Source organism: Podarcis melisellensis (genome assembly GCF_964234715.1).
Source record: "Podarcis melisellensis genome assembly, chromosome: 7".
NCBI classification, from domain to species: domain Eukaryota; kingdom Metazoa; phylum Chordata; class Lepidosauria; order Squamata; family Lacertidae; genus Podarcis; species Podarcis melisellensis.
Window position 1 is genome coordinate 38,040,965 of NC_138539.1, and position 24,907 is coordinate 38,065,871.

Below are 24,907 nucleotides of genomic sequence, written 5' to 3' on the forward strand. Positions count from 1 at the left end.
ATATTAGCACAAGCTATAGGAAATGGGAAAACAATTGCCCAAGAGATGCTGCATGGAACAAATGTATATGGCAGGGCCATGTAACCTGAACCTTTACTGGCTAATTATGGCTTGGTGTTTGAAAGCTTTTCCTGTAAATCTATCCAGGAATAAAATTAAAAGTAGGGTTAAAAAAAGCGGAGAAGTAGAAAGGGATAAGGTATAAATTCAAAATATGTGATTCCATCAGCACTTTAAAAAGTAATCATATTCTAAAGCCATATCTCCCTGATTTAGCATTCTATGCTTGAAGGAAAGAATTCATTGTCTTCTGTTTTCAAACTACTTGCGGCTATCAATCTGTAGCACTCATTATATATATTATATTGCCTATTGCATGCATTCCTCAGGGAAGGGCTTCATGCTGATATTTCGGCAGGAATCTCAACACAGAATAAGTGTGAGAAAATCTGTTATCTGTAATATAACAGTGACAACTTTGTAATATATTGGCTTTCTTTGGATCTTAGAAAATCAGATAGTGTTTTGCACACAATCTGGTACCCTTTCATAGGGAGAACTTGTTTGGCAATGATATTCTCCCTCTTTTACTGTTACTGGATCTATGGTTGATATTGCATTTGTCTCTGTCAGTGGGAAACATTTGCCTTAATTTTTTTTTAAAAAAAACAAATGCATTTATTCACCATTTATACCAGGAAAGGGAAACTACCTGCCCATGAGGACACCCCACCCAGGCACTTTCTACGTATCCAAAAATCATTGCTTTTGAATACCAGTTTTAGGCATAGCCGTCAAGTGTCCCTTATTTGAAGGGACAGTCCCTTATTCCAGCGCCATGTCCCGCTCTTGTCCCTTATTGATGGATGTCCCTTAAATTATGTCCCTTAAATTTCAAAGGAAGCAGCTCCTCTCCCTCCCTCCCTGCCGGCCAGGGAGGACAGAGGCTCCAACTGTGTTGCTTGGCTGTGTTGCTCACCCAATAAGAAGTCTAAGAACGACTGGGGGGGGTGGAGCTTGCATGCCTTGTGTGTGACTAGTTAATGCAAGCTGAGGGGTTTTTTGAATGCTGGACGCTATTTTGTTGCACGTGCTCCTGCAAACTTTGCAGTGCAAAGCCAGGCCGGGGAGCCATCTTAAGTTGAGGCTGCATAGGCCTTGTGGTGCATGTGATTCAGATTCTATTCAGTTGAACCTCTGGTTCCAAAGTTGGTTGGACAGTGTTCTCGAAGCTACCCAGCATGAGTTTGACCAGACTGCAGGAGGACAGGAAGACTGGAGTGCCTGGAACAGGTGAGGCTGCAGGTCCCTTATTTTGGCTGCTTGTCCCTTATTTTCAAGGCTGCTGGTCCCTTATTTTCCAATCTGTAAGTTGACAGCTATGGTTTTAGGCTTTGCCTGGGACACTTCTAAATTGGGCAAATTGAAATAAACGAAGGGGTTTGTGTGTACTCGCAGTGAAATAAAAGATGTCAACATTGCAAATCATAATCCAATGGGGAAATTGAGTTTTGAGAAACGGGCACAGAATCTGAAGTTGTGTTTATGCTTTATTTAATGCATTTTGAGTAGTACTAATGAGATAAGATAGAAGCCATACATAAAATAGGAATCTGGTCTGTCCTTCATGATACAAAGACATTTTTCAGAGAATACCGTTGTTCAAAATGCACTGGGTTATCATAATAATATATATGTAATGTACAGCAACATCAGATTTCACCATTTCTCTTTGAACTGTAACCTAGTGCTACCACTTAATTTTTTTTACTGTTTAGAGAAAAAAAATTATTACAGCTTTTCAATTCTGTGTCAGTTGACACATGATTGCACACAATATCCAACCATGAAGCCCTTGAGGTTTATTAAAATAGTTTAAGACACAGCAATTTCATTAAACAAGAAGAAATACCGGTCTTATACTAGGAAATATCCTGTACTAAAAATCGCAGCTTGACTTGGCATATTACAAGCTGAAGGGTCAAAGCATTTACATGCAATTTTAATAGAACTCACAGCCAAGTAACACAGCTGGAGCCCTGTCACTTTGCATCTTAGGGGACAGTATTGGCACTCTCAATGGAAAATACAAAGGATACCCTTGGAACATAGCTATGGAATATCACCTTTCCCCCTTTTTGGACCTGCTAACACAGCTTGACTAAAGCAATTAGGTCCAACCTAAAAGAATGAGTGCAAAATCATTGAAACCACATTTAGAATTTATACATTACATATGCTCAATATAATGTCACTCAGATCAGCCTGCAACAGCAATAAAATAATAAAGCAAAATATGGAAACCTAAAATATTTACAATATCAAATTAAAAAGCAAATTTCTAAGCAGTTAACACTTCAGTAACTTATATGGCATATAACTAAATAATAGTGTGTAAAGGTGTGCAGAGGTGTAGAAACATTTGGCTTTTGCATGACTGCAATGAAGGGGACTAAACAAAAATTAACAATCACATCCATTGCTTTGTCCACTTTTCCGGCTTGGGACTCATCCAGCTCCAGCATGCAGCCCACTAGGGGTGCTGACTTGGGCCAAAAATTGAGGGGGGGTGCGCAGTGGCATGTTTTGTGCGCAGCTTCAATGGCCACTGCTTCTTCTCTCTCGTGCTCAGGAGGAGCATGCCTTTGATGCTGCACTGTGTTTGGCCTTCTCCGTCCCCTCAATAATAGAGGGGTTGAGTCCCTGTTAGGAATATTGAGGGGGCTGAGGATGCCTCTGCCCCTTAGAATTGGCACACCTGCAGCCCACAGTAGATTGCCCACAAGAGAATGCAGCCCTTGGGATGAAGAAGAGTTTCCCACCTGCATTATAGTTAACTTGGTTAGTTATTACTACGGCAGCCCTTGAATTTCAATATCAGTAATATTTGTTACTCCACAAGATATTCCATTTTGCAGGTTGTACTGTACAACAGTCATTAACATACTGAGAATTCCATTCTACTGAAACTAATCTAAGAGATACTAAAGTCCAAATGCAAATTATGAGAGATGATAACAAAAGATGTGAAATATTTTGGACATGTACCAAACTTGAAAATGGTCCCACCAAATTTATTAGTATAATAATAATACCTTTCTTGTCAATGTACAATCTGTGTACAATGAAATTAACCAAGCCTCCCTCCCCCTCCCACATACACTCAATCACATTGCACTCTGTGTGCTTGTCGCACAACACACCAACCCTGAAAGTCAGTTGCACTATATTATTGTCCGTTCAGCAGCCTAACAGTCCACAGATAGAAACTGTTTTTTAGCCTGTTGCTACGACTGATTATACTTCTATATCTCTTGCCTGAGGGTAGAAGATTAAAGAGGTGCTGGCCGGGGTGTGAATCGTCCCTCCTAATTTTTCTCACTCTCCTAAGGCAATGATCCTTGTGACGTCATCTAGTGGGCTCAGGGAACAGTGCTGTGTTCACCGCCCTCTGTAAAGACTTTCTGTCCGTGGCTGTCAAGCCAACGTACCACACTTTGATACAATAGGAGAGGACACTTTCTATTGTGGACCAGTAGAAGGAGGTCATCAATTGTTGTTTAACATTGTTCTTTCGCAAGACCCTGAGGAAATGGAGTCTCTGTTGGGCCTTCCTAACCACCTGAGTTATATTGTTTTTCCAAGTGAAGTCTTCACTAAGGTAAACTCCCAGGAATTTAAAGGAAGATTCTCTCTCCACCCAACCCCCCAACCCCCGATATACAACAGGCCTACTTCCCCTCTCTTCCTCCAAAAGTCCAACACCATCTCCTTTGTCTTGCTAATATTTAGATGCAAGTTATTCTCTACGCACCATGTCAATACTTTTTGAACATCCCCCCTGTACACTGATTCATCTCCACCTGTAATTAGACCGATTTTGGTAGTATCATCTGCAAACTTAATAATTGCGGTGGATGGATCAGATTAAATACAGTCATATGCACACAACAAGTACAGGTAGGGACTCAGCACACATCCCTGTGGGGTGCCAGTGCTGAGCTTCAGGGAGGTAGATGTAACAGGCCCAATCCTCACTGTTTGTGTCCGATCCCTCAGAAAGTCTTTATGAATGGTTTTGTTAAAATAAAATAAATTTCTAGAATTTTTGTGTGTGGTTGCAACCTCATAATATATGAGAAGCTCAAGAACATTATATGAAGCTTAAGAAAAATGTCTGTGCATATTGATGCTAAAAATTATGTAAAGGTTTGCATTTGCAAAAGCATGGAAATTTACATTAAGTGAGAGGTTCCACTCTAGGTGAAAGAGGAGGTCTGGTGTTTTTTCATTTCACAGGCTTGGGCTACCTGATGACTCATCATTGCAAGAAACCCAAGCTGCAAAGTGCTAATTGCAGGCACTCTTGGGGGATGCTGATTATCCCGTCAGACACAGGTGGCGCTGGGACACAGGTGGCGCTGTGGGTTAATCCACAGAGCCTAGGACTTGCTGATCAGAAGGTTGGCGGTTCGAATCCCCGCGACGGGGTGAGCTCCCATTGTTCGGTCCCTGCTCTTGCCAACCTAGCAGTTCGAAAGCACGTCAAAGTGCAAGTAGATAAATAGGTACCGCTCCTGCGGGAAGGTAAACGGCGTTTCCGTGCGCTGCTCTGGTTCACCGGAAGCGGCTTAGTCATGCTGGCCACATGACCCGGAAGCTGTACGCCGGCTCCCTCGGCCAATAAAGCGAGATGAGCGCCGCAACCCCAGAGTCGGTCACGACTGGACCTAATGGTCAGGGGTCTCTTTACCTTTACTAAGGTAAATCTTCCTGTTCTTTGACATTTGTGGGAAGGCTATGCTCACTGCACCATCTCTTTAAGAGGTAGGATCAGAAGAGTCTTTTCCAGTGGCCATAGGATATATCAGATAAGCCTCTTTGACATTAGAGACAGAAGTCCTTTCTGACACCACTTGCCTCTTTGAATCTCTGGCCAAACTAATGGATCCCTGGCAGCCGAAGGGCCCCAAAAGGGGGCATGTTGGGGAGCAGTTGTGGTCCAAAGGATTTTCAGGCCTTCCAGTTCCCTGGGACACACACCTAAACTTGGAGAAAATTTAGGCATACTTTTAAATGTATCTAAAACTCTTCCAACTCTTCCAATGGGAGAGCAAATGGCCAAGCCAGACATGGAGGGAGAAATGAAGACCATTTCTATGCCCTCAGTTTCACCTTGTCAGCAGGGCTCTGAATGAGGAAGTTAAACTGCCTTTGCAATTCATCAGGCTTCTCATTAGGATTGCAGCCTTAATCACCTTTTCTACCAGCTAGTTAAATTTTTGCTGCTTATAATACTTATTTCTTTTTAGTGCTTTAAGTTCGATTCTGTTCATTTCACTGAATGCTTATTTTTTGCTTTGTGTACAATGGAGATTATTGGGGAACTTTGTAAATAACTAAATAGACAATCAATTTATGTATAGGTTAAGTTCTGTGCACACACAGAGATCACCACACATATTTACTAGCCCTTTTCCTTCCCTCTTGCCCCTGCAGCTGATCTTGTTGCTCCCTACCACCCTCACCACACACTTTCAAGCTGCTCCTCTGTGGTCTGCCTCTCATATTGCATCCCTCAAAATATTTTTTTGTAGATGAATAACTAGTTACTTGTACGTTTTTGAACAATGAATTCTACATGGAAATGTAAGATCTGTGTACCATGGAAACAATTTTTTTAAAAAAATATAAACACTGATTACTGTCCTGCTATGATTTCTAAGGTCTTTCAGGTATTTGAAGCTCAATAAATATGTGGCTAAAGAGAGGAGGGAAATGAACATGTACTGTCAGTAACAATGAAGGCATTGCAACACCATAATATGAGCCAAACTAAGTGCTTGGTGTCTAAACCGCAGAACCTAGGGCTGGCCGATCAGAAGGTTGGTGGTTTGAATCCCCGTGACGGGGTGAGCTCCCGTTGTTCGGTTCCAGCTCCTGCCCACTTAGCAGTTCGAAAGCATGCCAAAGTGCAAGTAGATAAATAGGTACCACTCTGGCAGGAAGGTAAATGGCTTTTCTGTGCGTTGCTCTGGTTCGCCAGAAGCAGCTTAGTCATGTTGGCCACATGAACCGGAAGTTGTCTGCGAACAAACGCCGGCTCCCTTGGCCTATAGAGCGAGATGAGCGTGCAACCCCAGAGTCATCTGCGACTGGACCTAACGGTCAGGGGTACCTTTACCTTTACCTAAGTGCTTGGTGTAAAGAAAATATAAATTGTTTTGTCCAGACAGTTATACAAATTAATAATTTTGTTGTTGTTGTTAATTATAGGAGTCACTCAGAGTATTTTGTTGCTTTTGCGTCTCAACAGAAGGGGAAACCAGCAACCATATGGACTCGTTCCCTAGGTTCATCCATGTGATAGCCCACCCTTTGATGAGGCTCACTCCAGGGGGAAGTGGGGATGGGACTGCAGTCTAATTAACACTCTTACTCTAAGGATGAAGCTGGTCTGCCAAAACAGCAAAAAAAGAATTACATGTATTCAGCTATTCTCATAGCTTGCTCTAACCTTTTCCCGCAATCTGCGGAAAAAAAGAATTGCTGTTTTCCCCTGATTCAGCATTAAAGAGTGGGATTTCCTGGGGAAAGTTGTGGGGCAAAAAAAAAAAGTGCTCAGACACGGCACTTTAAAGTGCAGACCTGGGCACAGAAGTGTTGGGGGCAGTGGAGGTAAATGTGGACCAAGCCTCACAGTCTATGGATTCAAAGGACAGGAACTGAAGTCCACTTTTGATAGTAATACAGCTATGAAGAACACTATAGAAAGACATGCTTATATATTTTGGCAAGAAAAGCTTCCCCAATGATGTAGGCACAAAGAAAAAGAAAATATAGGATTATTGTGAAAACAAGTACATAATGCAAGTAACTGATATGAATTTAATGAAAATATTTATTTAAATGGCGATATATTCAATGGAGTGTGTGTGGGGGGGGGGGTGACAACTGTTATCCAAACAAATATCTGTAATGCTTGTAAGTACGTAAATGAAACTAAGAATATAATTTATTGTGGTACATTCTGGTGAAAACACATACACTAATCCTAAATAATAATAAAAGTGACGACGATGATGGTGGCCTTGTATTACAACACACTTTCCACCCTTCTGGATGCCTTCTGCTGATACCTCAACTCCTGTTTGTGCTTTAATGAGCAAACAGTGCTTCTTCACATGATGGCAACCCGTTTTCTTGGTAGAGAGGGCATTTCTGAGCATGTAAAGAGATATCCCCTTCCCTGTTTTCTGTTATAGGACAAGTCTTTGTGGATAAGGGACCTCTGTGTGCACATTGAATATTGCTTTCCCCCCCTTCTCTGCCTGCAGTTACTGGCTGGATCAGAATATGCTTGTGCTTTCAAAGATACAGGCAATATCCCAAATGCTGCTGTAGATAATGACTTAGACTAGCAAGTTCTACCACAGATTCACTGCTGGACTCAATATGTGTTGCTTTCTCTCATACTCTGTTTCTCCTTTGTAAAGTGGCTATAACAAAAGATGTTTCAAACATTACACTTTTACCAAAATTATGTGTGAGATCATCCCAGAAGGTGACCTAATGCATAAGCTCTGAGGTGGTTCTTAGTAGCCTGCCTTGGAGAATGGATTGTGAAGCACTTTGCATGGGCAAAGTTGAACAATGATTATGTAGCAGTTTGAAATCACACTCTAATCTTGGTAGTACAGTATCTTTACAGTCAAAGACTATTTTCTAGTGATACAGACTGATATATATCACACATATTAAAATAACAGTACCTCAATTGATCACTAAGGTCAGTTTGTAAGTCAAGGTAGGGAAAGCAGGCTATATACTTACAACCGTTAGATGCAGTGAGTCTACTAGCAAAAGAAATATATTTAAGTAATTTGGTTGTTAATTTTCCAGTGCAGGGTCAGCAGCATCCTTGTTACATGCCTTAGGCAATATATGGTTCATTATGTAATGGAACCTGCCAGCCTGCCAGGTATGTTTATACATCCTGCACACTGGTACCATGTACTGGAGCAGATCAGAAATTTGACTCTAATTATGGCAGCTGTGTTCACTGATGCATCCAAATTAAAAGTGACCTGTGGGAGTGAAATCTGCATTGCTTTTAGTTTGAGCATCCTTTAGGGAATTGTATAACCTATGAAACATTCTTGGGTTCATTTCAAAAAGGCACAGACTTCAAGATGCAAAATTTCAAGCACCAGTTGTCCAGGTCACACATAAAAGCACAGTGCATGCCCGCTGAGACATTTTGATCTTCAGCCAGCCAGTAAAGAACCAGATGGACAAATTTTCTAAGGCAATACAAAGTTTCTCCTTATAGCTTTGTATTTGATTCTGCCCAGTGTTCCCAACCCACCCTTCCCCATGTCCTGTGTAGTTCATTACCAGTGCACGGATGCTGTTTTCTCAGAGGCTCCTGGTGACTGTATATTCTACATTGTGGCACAGCAGTAGGGCTGCCAGGTCTTCACCCAGAGTTGGTTCTTGTCCTTTTAAAAGTTCCGAGGCACCAAGAGTGGATGGATAAAGACAAACCTGTGTGGTAGCAGTGATGTCCCAACCCCAGGCATGTATAAGCTGCAGCAGGGGAACAGAGCACATATATCAATTTGTGTGGCATGAAACTATGCCACTCTGCTCCCACACCTACCTAGTCAATCTCTAGCTTACTCAATCACAGACTGGAGAGGAGGGTGGGGCAAAGGTTCTGTTGGAAATAGTGTAATGCAGGCATAGGCAAACTCTGGCCCTCCAGATGTTTGGGACTACAATTCCCATCATCCCTGACCACTGGTCCTGTTAGCTAGGGATGATGGGTATTGTAGTCCTAAACATCTGGATGGTCGGAGTTTGCCCATGCCTGGTGTAATGGGAGGTGGCCAGATGTCATCTACGCAAATCCTTCCTCAACACAACCTAAGCCTTTCCTCTGTTGATGTACTTCTTGCACTTGTGGACACCTGCAATTCATGGCGTACACCCACCTTTCTCCTCTTGTTTTCCCAGAAATGGTGTCTGTGAATTTGACATCGTAGGTAGGATACAAATGTGTGCCACTACACAATTTGTATGGTGCATTTCCAGCATAATAGCTCTATAGTCTTACATTTCTGCTACATAGGAGCTATGTATCTCAAACCTGGGCCATAGTCAGCCAGGATGGGCACTGGCCAAAGGCCTGATGGCTCACTGGCTCAACCAGCACTGCTGTCATATCCCACCCTCCCAGCTGGGCCCCCTAATAGCTGGTTTAGGGGTGGAAAGGCAGCAGAGCCGCTTAAATAGGAGCCAAGCTAATGGCCACCTACCACCTTCAATGCTCTAGTATAAGCTAGAGCATTTATATGCCACCCTATCGCATTCAGATGAATCTAGCAAGTGACCACAGGGCACAAAGCAGAAGGCCTAGATGCTCCAGTGAAATAGATGGGAGGACAAGGAGAGAGGGGTGGGTGGCAGCAAAGTGACTGCAGTGCCATCCATGTCTGACAATGTTTGAAAGACTGAAGGAGCCTAGAAAAACTTTGTTGCAATAGAAAATGGAGCACAATTTGTCAAGAAGAGGATGCTGGATATACTGGAAGCCTTTGTTTAGATGCAGAATGCTTGAGGGAATAGTAAGATCTACATTGACAGAGTGGCAGGGTTCAATGTTTTTGCAGGAAAGAAAAGCTCTTTGCCTGTCTTTTCACACAAAAGAACCTTCTATCAATCCAGCACGTGAGTGCCTATCAGGTATATAAAAACAGATTTTCTGCACAACTTATAAAAATGCTAAATGATATTTTTGCAACATTTCATTCCAATATCCTCAGATTTTAAGCACTGTTGTATGGATTAATTAATTGTAGCAAATTTGTTTTAAATTGAGCTGACATTCTTTTTTTGTCACTGGAATTTGGTAATGCACAGGTATTGTGTATAAATAAACTATGTCGTTTGTTATCAATGTATTACAAATGAGCTCTTGAAACGTTTTATTCTACTGGCAGTCCTTGAATAACAATTCATTGAATTTCCAGACTTATTTCCATGCTGAGTTTAGGAATACATGCTTTAAAAAAACACAATACAAATTTCATCTAAATTATTTTTTATTTACTGGTTTAACTGGCAGCTCCACTGCACTCTGGGTGGTTTATTTGCACTTGTTAATGTCAAAACTGTCTCTTAATGGTGGTTTTCAAATGCTGATTAATGAGGAGTTTTTAAATTTATTACAGATTGCTTCTTCAGTGCTCTTTAAGCAACTGTGTGATTTAAACAAATACACTAACAACTACAAAATACTCTGCATTTGTTAGCAGCCCTATTAATCCTTCTACCACTTAGGAGGGTCATACTAGTAACACTGACCGCACTGGTGAGAATGTATTGCCTCAGCAGCACATAAAAATCGTTTTTATAGGACTCATCACAGTAAGTGGCTTGCACCCTTTTCCACATTATGAACACAGCGTATCACCTTGCATGTGTATAAGCTACCCATTCCTCTCATTCTTTTATTGACACATATATTGTACTGTCAGCTCACCGGAACCACTTGAGCTGTGCAACCCACAGCATGCACCAACCACTCACACTTTGTCTGTACAGAAAGGAATGCTTCAACATTCTCTCATTTTGCCTACTTAAGGGGAACACAGGCATTCTGTGCATGGTTTTATTTATTAAATTTGTATACAGCCCTTCATCAAAAGATCACAAGACTGCTCACAATGTAAAAATACAAAATGAGACAACACAAAACACATTTTTTATAAAACCCCAATAACGTCCCCTCCCACATTATGGTATTGCTCAAGGACTGAAGTTTTCACTTGGGAAACCATCTGAAGTATGACATTCTCAGGACATCCATGCCTAAGCAAAACAGAAAGCAAGTACAGATGATGCACTGCTGCAGGAGCAGTTGCTAGTGGATGCACTATGGTGTAGCAAGAACATCCTGAGTGTACAGTCACTGTTGGACCTCCTGGTTGGTCTCCACCCTGAGTGCACCACAACTGACCACTCCAAAGAGATAGGCTTGTCTAAGACTTCACATGGAAATTTACCTCATTATCGAGAGCAATGCAGGCAAGTTCCTTATCAGTGGTGATAGGCCTGAGAGCCCCTTCCAAGGCCCACTACCCAAGGACCCTGGTCAGTACTGCATCTGGCTGAGCTGGCTTAAAAACAGGAATTGTGTTTAAGTTATGTGTATTTTAATGAACTGAACAGTGTGTGTATTAACAGTGCTCAGTTTATATTTTTAGTTGCTATTTTATTAATGCTGCTAATATTGTTTTATAGATTATAAATGCCCTAATGATTTGTTTGATAAGACTTTTGGTGTAATTTGGTGTAATCGCTTATTTTTAGATGCTTTTTTGTTAATAGTGGTTTACAGATTTGTATTTGTTTCATGGATGATTTGTTAATTTTTTTATATGATTTTTGCTGTATTTGTAATGTTACATTATGTTTTATCGCTGGCATCCGTCTGCCTTGAGAGACAATGGAGTGCTCCTCTGATAAATAATAATGCAATAATTAAAACTGAAATACCGTATATCTGGAATGTTGTTTCCTCATTCAGTCTGGCTCATTTTTGTGATGTAACAAATATACATAGTTATAATATATTATGGCCAATTTATCCACACCATTATATTTGCCTTTGCAATGACTAGTATGCTTTGACATAACTACAGACTTTCTTAAATACTGTTTGATCATGTATCATTATATATGCTGGATTTTAAAAAGAGATGCCAGAAGTTATACACAGAAAAGTCTAGACAGATGTACTATTACTAGCTTGAGACCTCTGTGTAGGTAAACATTTGTGTTCCTGGACCACATGAACCCAGTCCTGCTACCTCTTCAGTTGTAGCTATTATGGAATTAGCAACATATGACTTCTTTTCCTTTCAGTTCCTGCTCGTGTAGTGGATGTATACTAGGGTGTGAGCACACAAAATATTCTGGTGAATGTGGCTTGCCTGAGCTAAATGGGAATCTCTCCAAAGTGTCCCAAACTGAAGCAGGGACCTCTGACGCAGTATCAATTGACAAAGTGGTACTGTACCATGATAATGGGATTATCTCAACATTAAGTAGCTTACAGTACTATGTGGTTGATACAAGTCTCTCTAAAATAAAATGGCATAACTTCAGTTCAGCCTTTTTTGTCTATCTGTGTTTTAAGAATGTCCATGCATAACAGAAAACGTCGGTTCACTAATATCGTATTCCAGAGCATTTCTGTATCTGCTGTAGGATTTTATGTTTCAAAAATTAATTGGAAAATGAACTGGAAATTAAAATACAGGAAAACAACAAGGTGGTGGTGGTGGGGAGAGACATAAACATGCACAGAAGCTCAATCTAGCAATTGTTGCCCCTAGGTAAAGAGTAAGAATGACAGTTTGTGTGCATAGGTCCCATGTGATATTGCTGCCATTTATTCTATAACTCCAGCTGAAAGAAGATGAAAAGAAAAAATATTTTTATCTAACCTTGAGGGATTAGGTTTTGCAGCATGCTTTAGACTAGAGATGATTGCTAATGGGCAAAAGTTAAAGATGTTAAAACTGCAATATAGTGAATAATTCAACTGGCAAATGCATGACAACTTAAAATTATCTCCTGATAAAGGGGCCATCAGGGAAAAGAGAGAGAGAAATTCCTTGGATTCTTTGTTGTGGGGAACAAATAGAAGCTTTACAGCACAATAAAATCAATCAACCCAATGTAATGGTTTTTAATAGGCACAGGAGTCACAATGCAAACACAAGGGCTTTTACCTTTCTATAAAGGAAGCAGATACATGTGCACATTGCATTTAACACACGGATTATTAGAGTCCAGAAAAATGAATGGAGCAGCTGTTGTGTGCAGGGGAGGTGTATGCGCTTATTGGAGAGGTTCTGATGTTTGCATGGTGTGCAGAACACGATTACAAAAGCTACAGGAACTTGGACCTCACTTTTCATTTGCTGGTTAGATACACATTCACCCCAGTATAAAATTCATACAGTATCCTCCTTCAAATGTGAATGGTGCACACATGCAGGATTAGGAAGGAGTGCCCAGAAGGAGCAGCTAGACTGCTGCTTCTACTCAGCAAACTATTTTGTTATATACATTTCACATTGACAGGATGCATGTTTATTTTGTCCTAAGCATATGTAGCCAAATAGAAAAAAATGTTTTTGAAGAATCCACCCCATGGCAAAGGGAATAAACATACACAACTGGATACATTGCTACAGCCAAGGTTTTTAAAAGAAACAAAAGCAAAATGCATCTTTCCTTGTCTCTTTTACTTTCATTATGACAGTAAAAATGCTTAATACAAACTTAATACTAGGTATAAAAACAGAACACTGAACAAAGATGGCATTCTGGGGTTTGGACTGATTTTATTTTATTTTCTACTAGGGAAATAATGAATTAGCTTTTAAAAAGGAAATGTGAATGGGGAAAAAATCACTAATGGTGATGGCTACAAAGATTATGATGAATCAATTATTATGGTAAAGATAGATACATTTTTCTTGAGATGGATACTTGTCATTTTAAAACCATCATAGCAAGAAAAAGTGGCCCATCCTATCAGATTGGATTTAGCCCTGCTATGCATTTCCTCTTGTACCATTCCTTCCAACTTGGTCAGATATTGTCTCGGAGATTGATACTAATCCCAGTCCAAAAGGTGCAAAGGGACACTCAGCCAGCAATCCCCTTTCCTCTGTGCTGCAACACCAGCAGTTTTTTAATCTCTCATAAATGCAAAACAGGGTGCATTGTAGAGTGATTGAATGACAACAGTAATAGTGTATGGATTTTATTGTGTTGTTTTTTTAAAAAAAAATGATGTGGATGCAGGCATGACTGCATAGGTAAAAGGGCCCTCTGGATCAAAGTTCTAGCCTGGTTAAAGAGGGCTGGCCTATGATGACATCTTGCTCTCTGAGGCAATGGACAAGATGGCAACCCCTCCCTCATAGCACATGCAGAAGGGAACTGGATTGGCTGTTATACCACATCATACACCACACCGGAGGGTAGCAGGCCAGTGTAAAGCTCACACTGCATGCACAGCTTTGTCTTCCAATGGAGGAAAATAGTTGGGGGTGGAAAGACTTGGAAGGATGGCTGCCTCCTTGCCCCAATACTCTTTAGCATGTTGCCTAAGATGGCCCCTCACTCTACCTAATGCTGGGGCTGACCTTGAAGCTGAAGGAGCACCAGAGGTAATCTGATGGAGAGTCAGACAAAACTAAGTAACAGCTTCTGTCACAGATACAATATGAGATCCAATGCTTATGCCAATTTCTATTAGAATATGCTCACCCTTGATTATTTGAGAACATGGAACTATTATTTGGCTATTCACTTTGTGTAAGGGAGAGACACTACACCTGCTAGCAATTCCTCATTCTTCACATAATGTCTACTTCAGGCATAGGCAAACTCGGCCCTCCAGATGTTTTGGGACCACAACTCCCATCATCTGAGCACTGGTCCTGTTAACTAGGGATGATGGGAGTTGTAGTCCCAAAACACCTGGAGGGCCGAGTTTGCCTATGCCTGGTCTACTTGATTCATATGCATGTAGGGTCCCAGAGGCGGACTTTGGAAATCTTTTGTAATATGGCACCGTGTGTGAGGCCATTTGATGTCCCCAAATGGATCTTCTCAGTTATGGGTCTTCCAAATTTTGTGCCTCCTTGGCTTGGCACCCTTTGCGAGGCAACCACCTGCACTGCCCTAAATCTGGCACACAGGATCCTGTTTGTGAGCTTCCGTCAAATATGGTGATCCTGCATAGCAGATGTAGCTTACAGAACAAGTGTCCATCAAGGAATGACTTGCTGCCTAAAGTTTTGAGGATACTGTTTTGATCCTCTGTAAAAGTAGAAAACGGTCTCCATCAAAAAAGAGATCAAACATTGCACTTTGTTCATCAATATTAACAGATTAAAAACAAATACTATTTGTTTTAATGTTCACCAATATATGGGGATGAGAGAGCTAGGTAACTTGCAGGTTCCACTTGTACCATCTTCATCCCAGTACTTAAATATATATGCAAAATACAGTGGTACCTCGGGTTAAGTACTTACAGTAATTCGTTCTGGAGGTCTGTTCTTAAACTGAAACTGTTCTTAACCTGAAGCACCACTTTAGCTAATGGGGCCTCCAGCGGCTGTGCCGCCAGAGCCCGATTTCTGTTCTTATCCTGAAGCAAAGTTCTTAACCTGGAGCACTATTTCTAGCTTAGCGGAGTTTATAACCTGAAGCGTATGTAACCTGAAGCGTATGTAACCTGAGGTACCACTGTAATCTAGTAAAGTAGAACATGATAACTTTAAATTGTACAACCTAATTTTGTGCATCTTTCTTTGGCAACATCCCCAGATACATTCAATTAGACTTATGGAGGGTAAGCGTGCATGGGGTTTCAAACTCTGGTGCACTTAACTGTGACTGAACCTCAATGAATACAGTGAGTCTTGAAAAGCAGCATATGATAGTGCTGTAAAAATAACACTTCAACTGAAAGGTACCACTTTATCACAACACAGTACCTGTTTCAATATGTACATGTGCTGATCGATTCCTGCAAAAATGTCCATTACGTGGATATTAATGTTACTTCTATTTAACATTACACTAGTGACATGGTGTGCAAACTAGATGCAATTTTATTGTCTGACACAAGGACCAAGGAGGCTGATATTTCGGCCAACAGAATTTACTAATTTGCTTGTGCGTTTGCTACTCATTTGAAGAATAAAAGCTAGTATTTCATTCCTCATAAGAGACTTATCAAAAAGTAAAAAGCTAAAGAATAAAACAAGAACAAATTAAATGGTGTTGAAAGCCTCAAGGGGAAAAGTAATTCAGTTTGCGTTGCTTGGGATTTTAATTGCTGGCAAATTATATTTTGGAATGCATTCAGGAGATGAAATGGTTTCTGCTCTGTTTTGTAAATCATTTTCATATATTACAGGCATGCAGCCAACTGGTTATAATGACATATTGAACTCAAAGTCCCACATGATGTGTACTGATGATACACTCATACTGAAAAGAGGATTTCCAACTATGCTTTCTAACTATATCTAACCATCTGTCTATCTATGAACTGTTGACTGCAAAAGAATATGAATATATGAATATAGCCTTGTAAATAATTATTCAGTAGATACTCATTCACCTGGTCCTTTACCTATCTGCACACCTGCCCCACCTCCACCATCATACAAAGGGACAACTTTTCTCCAGCTGGCACAGTAGCAGTAATTTGATTAGTAGCACTAGAAGTAATTGTTAGAGAGATAACTAGTCAAAAAACAAAGGTTGGTAGCACTTCTCTTAGTTTTTCTCATTTACTTCTTCTTACTGTATTGCCGATTTAAGACTAACACGTAGGCTATTGAGTTCAAGAGTTGCTCAAATTTGCATCTCTTTGATGTTGGCATTTAAACTGTTCTAAACCCAAATCTATAAACTGCATGCAACTTTTTTCGCCGTTGAGTATCTCCATGTTTTGTAAGTGTCAAATGCCACCAACGCAAGTTCCCAAATAGAATGCTGCACACCAAGTATCAGCCTGTGCAATGCAACATGCTGTCCATTGAAAAAAAAGAAAGACATGTTTTCCTCCTTATTTTTCCTACCAGCTATGATGTTATTCATGAACCTTGAGGACACTTAGCCCTAAACTGGGATTTTGGCACTATGAAGACAGGGTGCTTTTGAACAGGACGGCACCTCTTGGGATTATTCTGCTTCAGAATAGCCTTAGAAAGACTGCAAGTTCAATTTCTTGTCATGACAAAATCTCTCCATACCATCACTTCATGATAAGGCTACCCCAGAAGCCACTTCATTGACATGCTAGCTTTTACAGGCAGGGTATATTTGATATCAGCATCCATTCATGCAATTTCCTTCTCCAAGAGCATTCTGAATAGCTAGGTTCTCAATGGAGAAATAAAGAGGAATAATTTACGCTCACTTTCTCTAAATGGATAGCTTTTAAAGTACTGGAAATTATGGAGGTAAATAAACAGGCCAAATTCAAATGACCATAAGGAGTTATACACTTAAGTCCTACTTTATGAGAAGTCTGGGGATAATAATTTTGTACTTATAAAAGTTGCATTATTAATTTAAAAGGATATGCCTGTGGTTTAACATCTAAATAATTTTAAAGCAAAATTTCTTTTTCTTTTTCAAGCGATAAGTTCATAATGTTATTGAATGTGCTTAAAAAGCCCAGCCCTATGACAGAAAGAAGAGGCACCTTGTTTTTCTGCCTTGCAACAGTGACCAGTTTTGAGCCACATTAACCAGAGGCTCATGAAATCTGAGGATTTGCCTGAGGTCCAACAAGATTGTTTACCCTTTTTTATCCATGCTAGCTAACTGCAGGAGGTAACCATCAAACAGAGCATGCAGGCAATGCGCTGAGAGGTCCTAGGGAGGTTGCAAGACATTTGAGATGGGGTACTTGCCAAAGTTAACCTATCTCCTGATGAAATGCTGATGAGCAAGAATGAACAGCTCCATCCTGCAAGCTACTGCTTCCTCATTGCCCATAAATTTATCTTGGGGTATGGGAAGAAGGAGAAAGACATTAGTGAGTACTCCCCACACTCTGACAGAGAATTTCTGGGCACTTTTACTGAATACTCATAAAAGATCAAGCCTCTGGGGCATTTGATTGGAACACATGCAAAGGCTTGTCTTCTTTTAGGAATAACTTTCCTAGGACCTTTACTGCTAAGGGAGGTGGGCTATTAGAAGAGAGATTCAAGCATGTTGGGCAGCTGCTGAGACCCAAGTGTGGTCACCCTTGTTCTTAGGCCATGGTAGCTGTAATGTTGTGGGGTAATCTGGTCCTCTGCTAGTGCATAGCAGTGGTTTGTCAGATGTGGGATTGCAGATGTGGTGATGACTGCTGCCCAGTGGTATTGTTAGATACTTAAAGGACTTAAGTACCATGAAAAAACTTTTGCATAAAATTTGCATATGTATTGATGAACATTAAAGGCTGACTTTCAGAAGCAAAAACACAGCCTGTGTCTCTCGCTGTCAGGGTTTACCTTACGCTATGGGGACACGGGTGGCACTGTGGTCTAAACCACAAAGCCTAGGGCTTGCCGATCAGAAGGTCGGCAGTTCAAATCCGCAAGATGGGGTGAGCTCCCAGCTCCTGCCCACCTAGCAGTTCGAAAGCACGTCAAGTGCAAGTAGATAAATAGGTACTGCTCCGGTGGGAAGGTGAACGGCCTTTCTGTGCACTGCTCTGGTTCACCAGAAGCGGCTTAGTCATGCTGGCCTCATGACCCGGAAGCTGTCTGTGGACAAACGCCGGCTCCCTCGGCCTATAGAGTGAGATGAGAGCTGCAACCCCAGAGTCATTCATGACTGGACTTAATGGTCAGGTGTACCTTTACCTTTACCTTATGGGGTACCAACAGGATTTTCTGGGCCCAGCACATTACATGTGGATTGGGCCCTCCATAAACTGAGATGGGGAGTCTCAGCAGCACTGCACTTTACAGCCACCTGCCCTGTAGTTAAAGGACTTTCTTTTTTAAAGTGTGGAGGGCAAAGACTGAGCCCCAGTACAAAATACCTAGGAGTTGGCCACCTGGGCTATCCTCAAACAATGCTCCTGCTGCTGGCAGAGTGGGGTCAGTGATGTATGAACCATGGGTTGGGTGATAATCATATGATGTAACAGCTCATAAGTAGGCCTGCTGTCCATGGTACTGCAATAATGGTACAATTAACTAGAGTGTGGTTCAAGGACAAGCAAAATTGTGCCACACACACACATAGGCTGGCTACCCTTGCCAGACTCTTTGGTCATTTATTCAGGCAGGGTTATAACCACTACACTTGATAACAGTGTGATCCATTTTAATCCCAGTTCCTGAAGTATGCTGCATTATTTCTTTAATCTACAATTTGAACTTCTAGAACTTTGGGGATTTCAATAAAGTTATAAATGCAAGGCAAAATACTGCAATTGCCTTATGTGCTTCTTTCCTTTCTTCACTCAATTTTATGTTGCTTGTGAAATTATTTGATTTCAGAAAATAACTAATCCCCATTAGACTAGACTAAACTGGAACAGACTAAAAACTAGCAATTCTGTTCATGCAGTGGAATTATTTTGCATATTGTTTCAATAATTCCAATCTATTTCTGCATGGCCCTACCTTTCTAACCACTTTTGACCTTGGCTGTTGTAGGAATTGAAAGCATCTGCTTATGTGAAATGGCATTAGATTGTTTTTTAGATTAATATAGTTTGACATAGAGTCTAGTATATGCAAGCCCACATGAGAATATGCACAAAGAGATAAACATATGGGATGAATAAGGCAATACTCTGTTGATAGCATTAACCAAAATAAAAATAAAAATGTTATCATGTGAATTGGATCAAAGAGAATTAGGTTTCCTTCTGTATCCTTTCTAATGATATATTTTATTCAAGTTTGGGTTAGAGATTTCTTTCCTTCTATCAAAAGAATGCCTATCATAGGCTTACAAGAAACTTGTTAAAAGAGAATTTGATTAGACTAAATCTACTTGTTATTTGACAATAATGCAGCATTAATGGAATAACGCAACGAATAATGGAATTAAGAACTCTGAAACAGCTCAAACAACATCCCATTACACCAGACTAATTCCACTATTTCAGCAGTAATCTGTTTCACAGCACACCGGAGTGCTTATGCAGTCAAAGCAAGGAACAGTTGCCAGGGAAACCAATCAATTGAAGATACCTTGTGTGAAAATGCAAATCGGGGAGGGGGGATATGAAATGGCTGCACATGGTATTTTGCCAACTCAAGGTAAGTATGACTATTATTTCCTTATCTTCTAGTTAAGTTAATGATCAAGTAAATATTATCATCACCACCCTCTGCCCCAAAAGGAAAAGACTGGGTGGACGCAATAATGTTGTGAAGAAAAAAAATGTTCACACTATATATTTAAGACAAAGGTCAACACATGGCACAGGACACTTTTTACTTAAAGCTGTTCTGAAGCTAATTTAACATGCTGTGAAATAAATTGAAGGTGCAGTCAAAGAACAGAGGCATAATATGAAACCAAGTAGGCACTATTCCAATGAACAGTCCTCATGAACTGGCCAGATTGAATTCTACTCTTCTGCAGCAACTATTCATTTCATTTCAAATCCCAGTGTGATTTGTTTTCAGATCTGGCTTTAAAAATAATATTTCTCTTATATAGATCCCCCCCCTCCGATTATTCCCTTGGCTGCCAATTGGAAATTTAGAACTATTATTCTGTGAACACATCAAACATTGCTGTATGTAGGAGCTCTACGGGTAATGTGTAATAATAGGAAGTGTATTTTTCTTACTAATAGTGACCACTTTATAGCCTCCACAGCAACCTATGAATAACCTCCATACCTCTTCTAGCTGATGATAAGACCACAAATCATGATTACATTATTTATGCTGCACCTAGGGTTGTCAAAGTGGTTTATATACATTGACAGGCTCCTTGCTTTAAACACACACACACACACACACACACACACACACACAGCAAGCCAGAAGTTAATACAATTCAATTTTGAACTTCACAGTTGCGATTATTCATGATTACTCGGCTTTATTTCCAGCAAACATTTAGTACTCTTCATGATCTCTACAAAAATGCTCATCATGGTTTGATCTGCAAAGTGCAACTAGCATGGCTGAACTATAAAGTTTTGCACTAAGAATTTTTTTTTAAAAAAAAAACAAATATGAAAAGAACATTACTGTACATTTAGTAAACTTTGATTATTCAACCAAACTATCTGGTCATCCTGTATTTGAATGGTAGATAAAAATACACCATAGCTGATGTACCAAGACTAAATGAAGAAAAAGTAGCAGAGAAAATGTCTTGCACCAGTAGGTTCAAATTTGCAATCCCCATATTCCAAAAGATAATTGCACCTTACGTAATGGTAATGTGGTGCTTAGGTAATGTGGTGCTTGCAGGTGTTATTGAAATATGACTTCCATTATCCCAGACCACTGGCCATGCAGGCTAAGAACAATGCAGTCCAGCAAGTCCAGCAACAACTAAGGTACCCGTGCTGGCCATCTCTTGTGTGCGCTATTGTTCCACACAGTATTCCCTTCTAACTTTAGGACTGAATATGCTTTTTCACTACCCTGTGCCTTGGCAACAAGAGGGAGGATGGGTTTGCTTTCACCTGTAATCAGAAGCCAGGCAAGAGGGGACATTTGAAAACCAAACAGAAATATGATTTAACAAACCTAATACAAATTGTTGTGATTTAACAAATTATCTGCACTGTTATCGTGCCAGAACTACTTATACTGCAAGTACATATTTGTAGATATCGAACAGGAAATTAAATTTGCCTGAACAACAGGAATAGTGAAAAGAAAAAGGTATGAAAAATATAGAAAGAAAAGGCCCTAATCCTAGCAAAACTATGCTTGTTTGAGGAGATATTTCACATCACTATTACTGAATTTAGTAATTTTCCCCTTTGTGTTATAGAAAGAGCTAACTAGAGAGCAGAAGAAATTCACTTTGCTGTTAATTGCACTGAAAAGCTAACCATTGCATTTCTATTTGGCCATAGTTTTGCTTAATCAGCCTGGATTTTGGAGAAATGTAACTATTTTGATATTTATTTATTTTTAAATGTAAGTATCACATAAAATCAAAGTTGCCCATGTTGTTTCATGAATGATAATGAAAATAGCTAAAGGTAGCTGATAGTGTAGCAATTTTCTGGAAACAAAACTTGCTCCTACAATTTCCTTCCTCAGCAAAAAGGGAAATGAAAGGCTATTAATGCTTATAAACACAATCCAGCCATCTTTAAGTTCTATTGATTTTAATGGGGAAATTAACTAAATGTATCACAGAAAGCAGTGGGGCCTAATTAGCTGAATGTTGGTGGATTGTCTCATATTAAAAGCCCTTCTGTGAGTGGATTCTACCTATAGTTTATTGTGAAGCTAACCTATGTACCAATGATATAGGAAAGTTTTACTAAACGTTTCAAAGTTGGAGAAGAAGAACTTGGCCAATCCAATGGCTGCTGTTTTCAGTGACAGTGCTGTGTTAATCATCATTTATCTCCTATACTGTAAATTAACACTCCCAAAGCAAGATACATTTTCCTACCAATTTGGATACCCATTAAATTCAGAAACAATTCTATGTCATTTTCAAATTACAATACTGAGACCCCATTTCCCTCTTGAATTAGTGTCCTAATCTGCCTTGTCTGGAAAACAGGTGGCAGCAGCTGGTAAAGAACAGAGGTTTGGAGAGCAATTCTGCCTTGGGAGACTGATTGTTGGGGATGCAAACTGTCATATTTCACATGCTTTTATACAATTGATGATAGTGAATAATTCTGCTCAGAATATTCTATACTGGAGAATATTCATAATTCAGAAGACTATCTGCAATACTGGAAGCACAGTGAATGCATAGTGCGCTGAAAAGTAGTATTCTGGTATGTTATTGTAAAGGACAACTCTAGATTCCCATAAATGCTAATGGAAATTGTGTGGTTATGTATTTGTGCGCAGCATTCTGAAAATTCACAAAGGAGAATGATTTGTTTATCAGTTTGAGTTGGATACAGTATGAAAGTTGATTAGTGAGGTGGAGGAAGGAATTCTACACTTATGGATGTTAAAGATGGATTGCTAGTGTGCCCAAATGAATTAGAAGACTAGGAAACCTCCACTGCACAAAAGACCTATTGAGCAAGAGAGTGTGAAGTTGGGCCATTCACCCCATTTTCCTGAAGCAACTAAAGTGTTGCTGAAGCTGGGGAGTTTTCTCAGCTCAGATTTTTAAAAGCATTTGTACAGTTAATTCTCTCAGCAGTAAAAAAACAAAACACAAAACCTAGCTCCTGGGATTGGAGGCTGTCGTTTCCAGGAAGATCTAAGACCTGATGTGTTATTTTGTAGGATCAGGCCTTTTGTAGCTCTACAGCTGAACTGTAGATGTGGATATATTTGTTTAGGCATGACAGCATTCAGAATGACTCCTGTGTTTTGGATTTTGCTGCAGTATATTGTGTTTTTATTATGTTTCTGTAATTTTTGGTTGCTTGTTGGTTTTAAATTGTAAATGATTAGTGGTATATAGCAGCTTTAAAATGAATAGATGAGACTAGCTCAACCCACAGGCTGCAGAAAAAAACCCCTAAAATCACACAAGTATGAAGTCTGTTCACTTCTGCTCTATCAGAAAAATCAACACTGAATGTTAATGTAGACTTGGGTTTTTGAGAGCATAGATACTTAATAACATGTATCTGTTTAAATGATCACACAGTCCAAGACTGCACAATGTGTGAGAGTACTGAGCCTGGAATAAATTTGCAGGGAATAATATGCACAGCATTATCCTGAATGCATCTACATGGACCCTGACTTCCCAAGTGCTACCATGCTAAGAACTACAATGTAACATGTATACCATGTAAGATCCATAGATAAAGTCCAAAACATCAACAACATAATTTACTGAAGCTTGCATCTGAGAGTTTTCAGTCTTAATCTTTTGGACAAAGCTATTACTGTAAATGGGACGCAGGTGGCGCTGGGACGCGGGTGGCGCTGTGGGTTAAACCACAGAGCCTAGGACTTGCCAATCAGAAGGTCAGCGGTTCGAATCCCCGCAACGGGGTGAGCTCCCGTTGTTCGGTCCCAGCTCCTGCCAACCTAGCAGTTCAAAAGCACGTCAAAGTGCAAGTAGATAAATAGGTACCGCTCCAGCGGGAAGGTAAACGGCGTTTCCGTGTGCTGCTCTGGTTCTCCAGAAGCGGCTTAGTCAAACTGGCCACATGACCTGGAAGCTGTACGCCGGCTCCCTCGGCCAATAAAGCGAGATGAGCGCCACAACCCCAGAGTCAGTCACGACTGGACCTAATGGTCAGGGGTCCCTTTACCTTTATTACTGTAAAGTTAGCTTACATTGTCACCGTTTGTCCCTAAAATTCACTCTGATTTACAACAGTAGCACAAAACCTGTCATCCTCCAGATGGTGTTGGATGGCAACTCCCACAGCCCCTGACCAATGGGCATGGTGGATAGAGCAAATAGGAGTTGTGCCTCCCCAACATCTGGAGGACTACAGGTTCCCCACACCTGGTTTACAGGTCTACTTGGTAGTAAGCCCCACTGAATCAAAGGGGATTTACTTTCAAATAAACGTGTATAGGATTGCAACCTTAAGCTGTATATTTCGTTGGGAAGTAAAAAAGCCACCGATTTCATAAGTTCTGCCCTTTTAATTAAAATCGAATATTTTAAGTGAGTCAGTAAACAGGAAGTTATCCCATTCTTTGAAAATCTAAACTGCTAGAGTACCTGTCTGTCTCAGGGCCTAGAGAGGCCAAAGAAAGGCTGTTTCCACTTTCTTTGAGACATCAGATATTGTCATAACTAATGGCATAAATGAGTCGGATGCAGACTTTAAATAAGCATTCATCTTATGTGCTGACAAAAGGGCCATTTTTCACCACACCTTGAGCTCCCTGTGCCCCCTGAAAAACTGCTGCAGTGAAGTAGCGATCTTCTGAAATAACATGAAAGATGGCACAGAATGCTGAGAGGAGACTTGGTGAAAATCACCACCTGCCCTTTCTCTAGCAAATAGCAAGGTGGGAAAAGTCTGGATGTAACCCATGTCTCTCCTTGGGATACTATGAAAACATCTGTGCTGGTTATTATGAGGTACAGATATAAACAACTCTGTAGTTTTTCTTTGTTTCATTAATACAACCTTTCTGCAGCTCTTAAGGCAGATCAGCGCAACAAGAATAAGCACATTCTC

At 40.3% G+C, this 24,907-nt stretch overlaps 1 protein-coding gene across 2 annotated transcripts in view; it reads right to left on the reverse strand.

The window, feature by feature from the left end:
* XKR4 (XK related 4) overlaps positions 1 to 24,907 on the reverse strand; it is a 133,847-nt gene that overhangs the window by 72,743 nt on the left and 36,197 nt on the right. The window contains exon 2 of one of the 2 annotated variants that reach the window (XM_081917545.1): positions 8,548 to 8,589. The exons of the other annotated variant lie outside the window; for it this stretch is intronic. Within the exon in view, the coding sequence (XP_081773671.1) occupies positions 8,548 to 8,589 (42 nt within the window). The remainder of the gene's footprint in view (positions 1 to 8,547; positions 8,590 to 24,907) is intronic. 2 annotated transcript variants of the gene reach the window in all.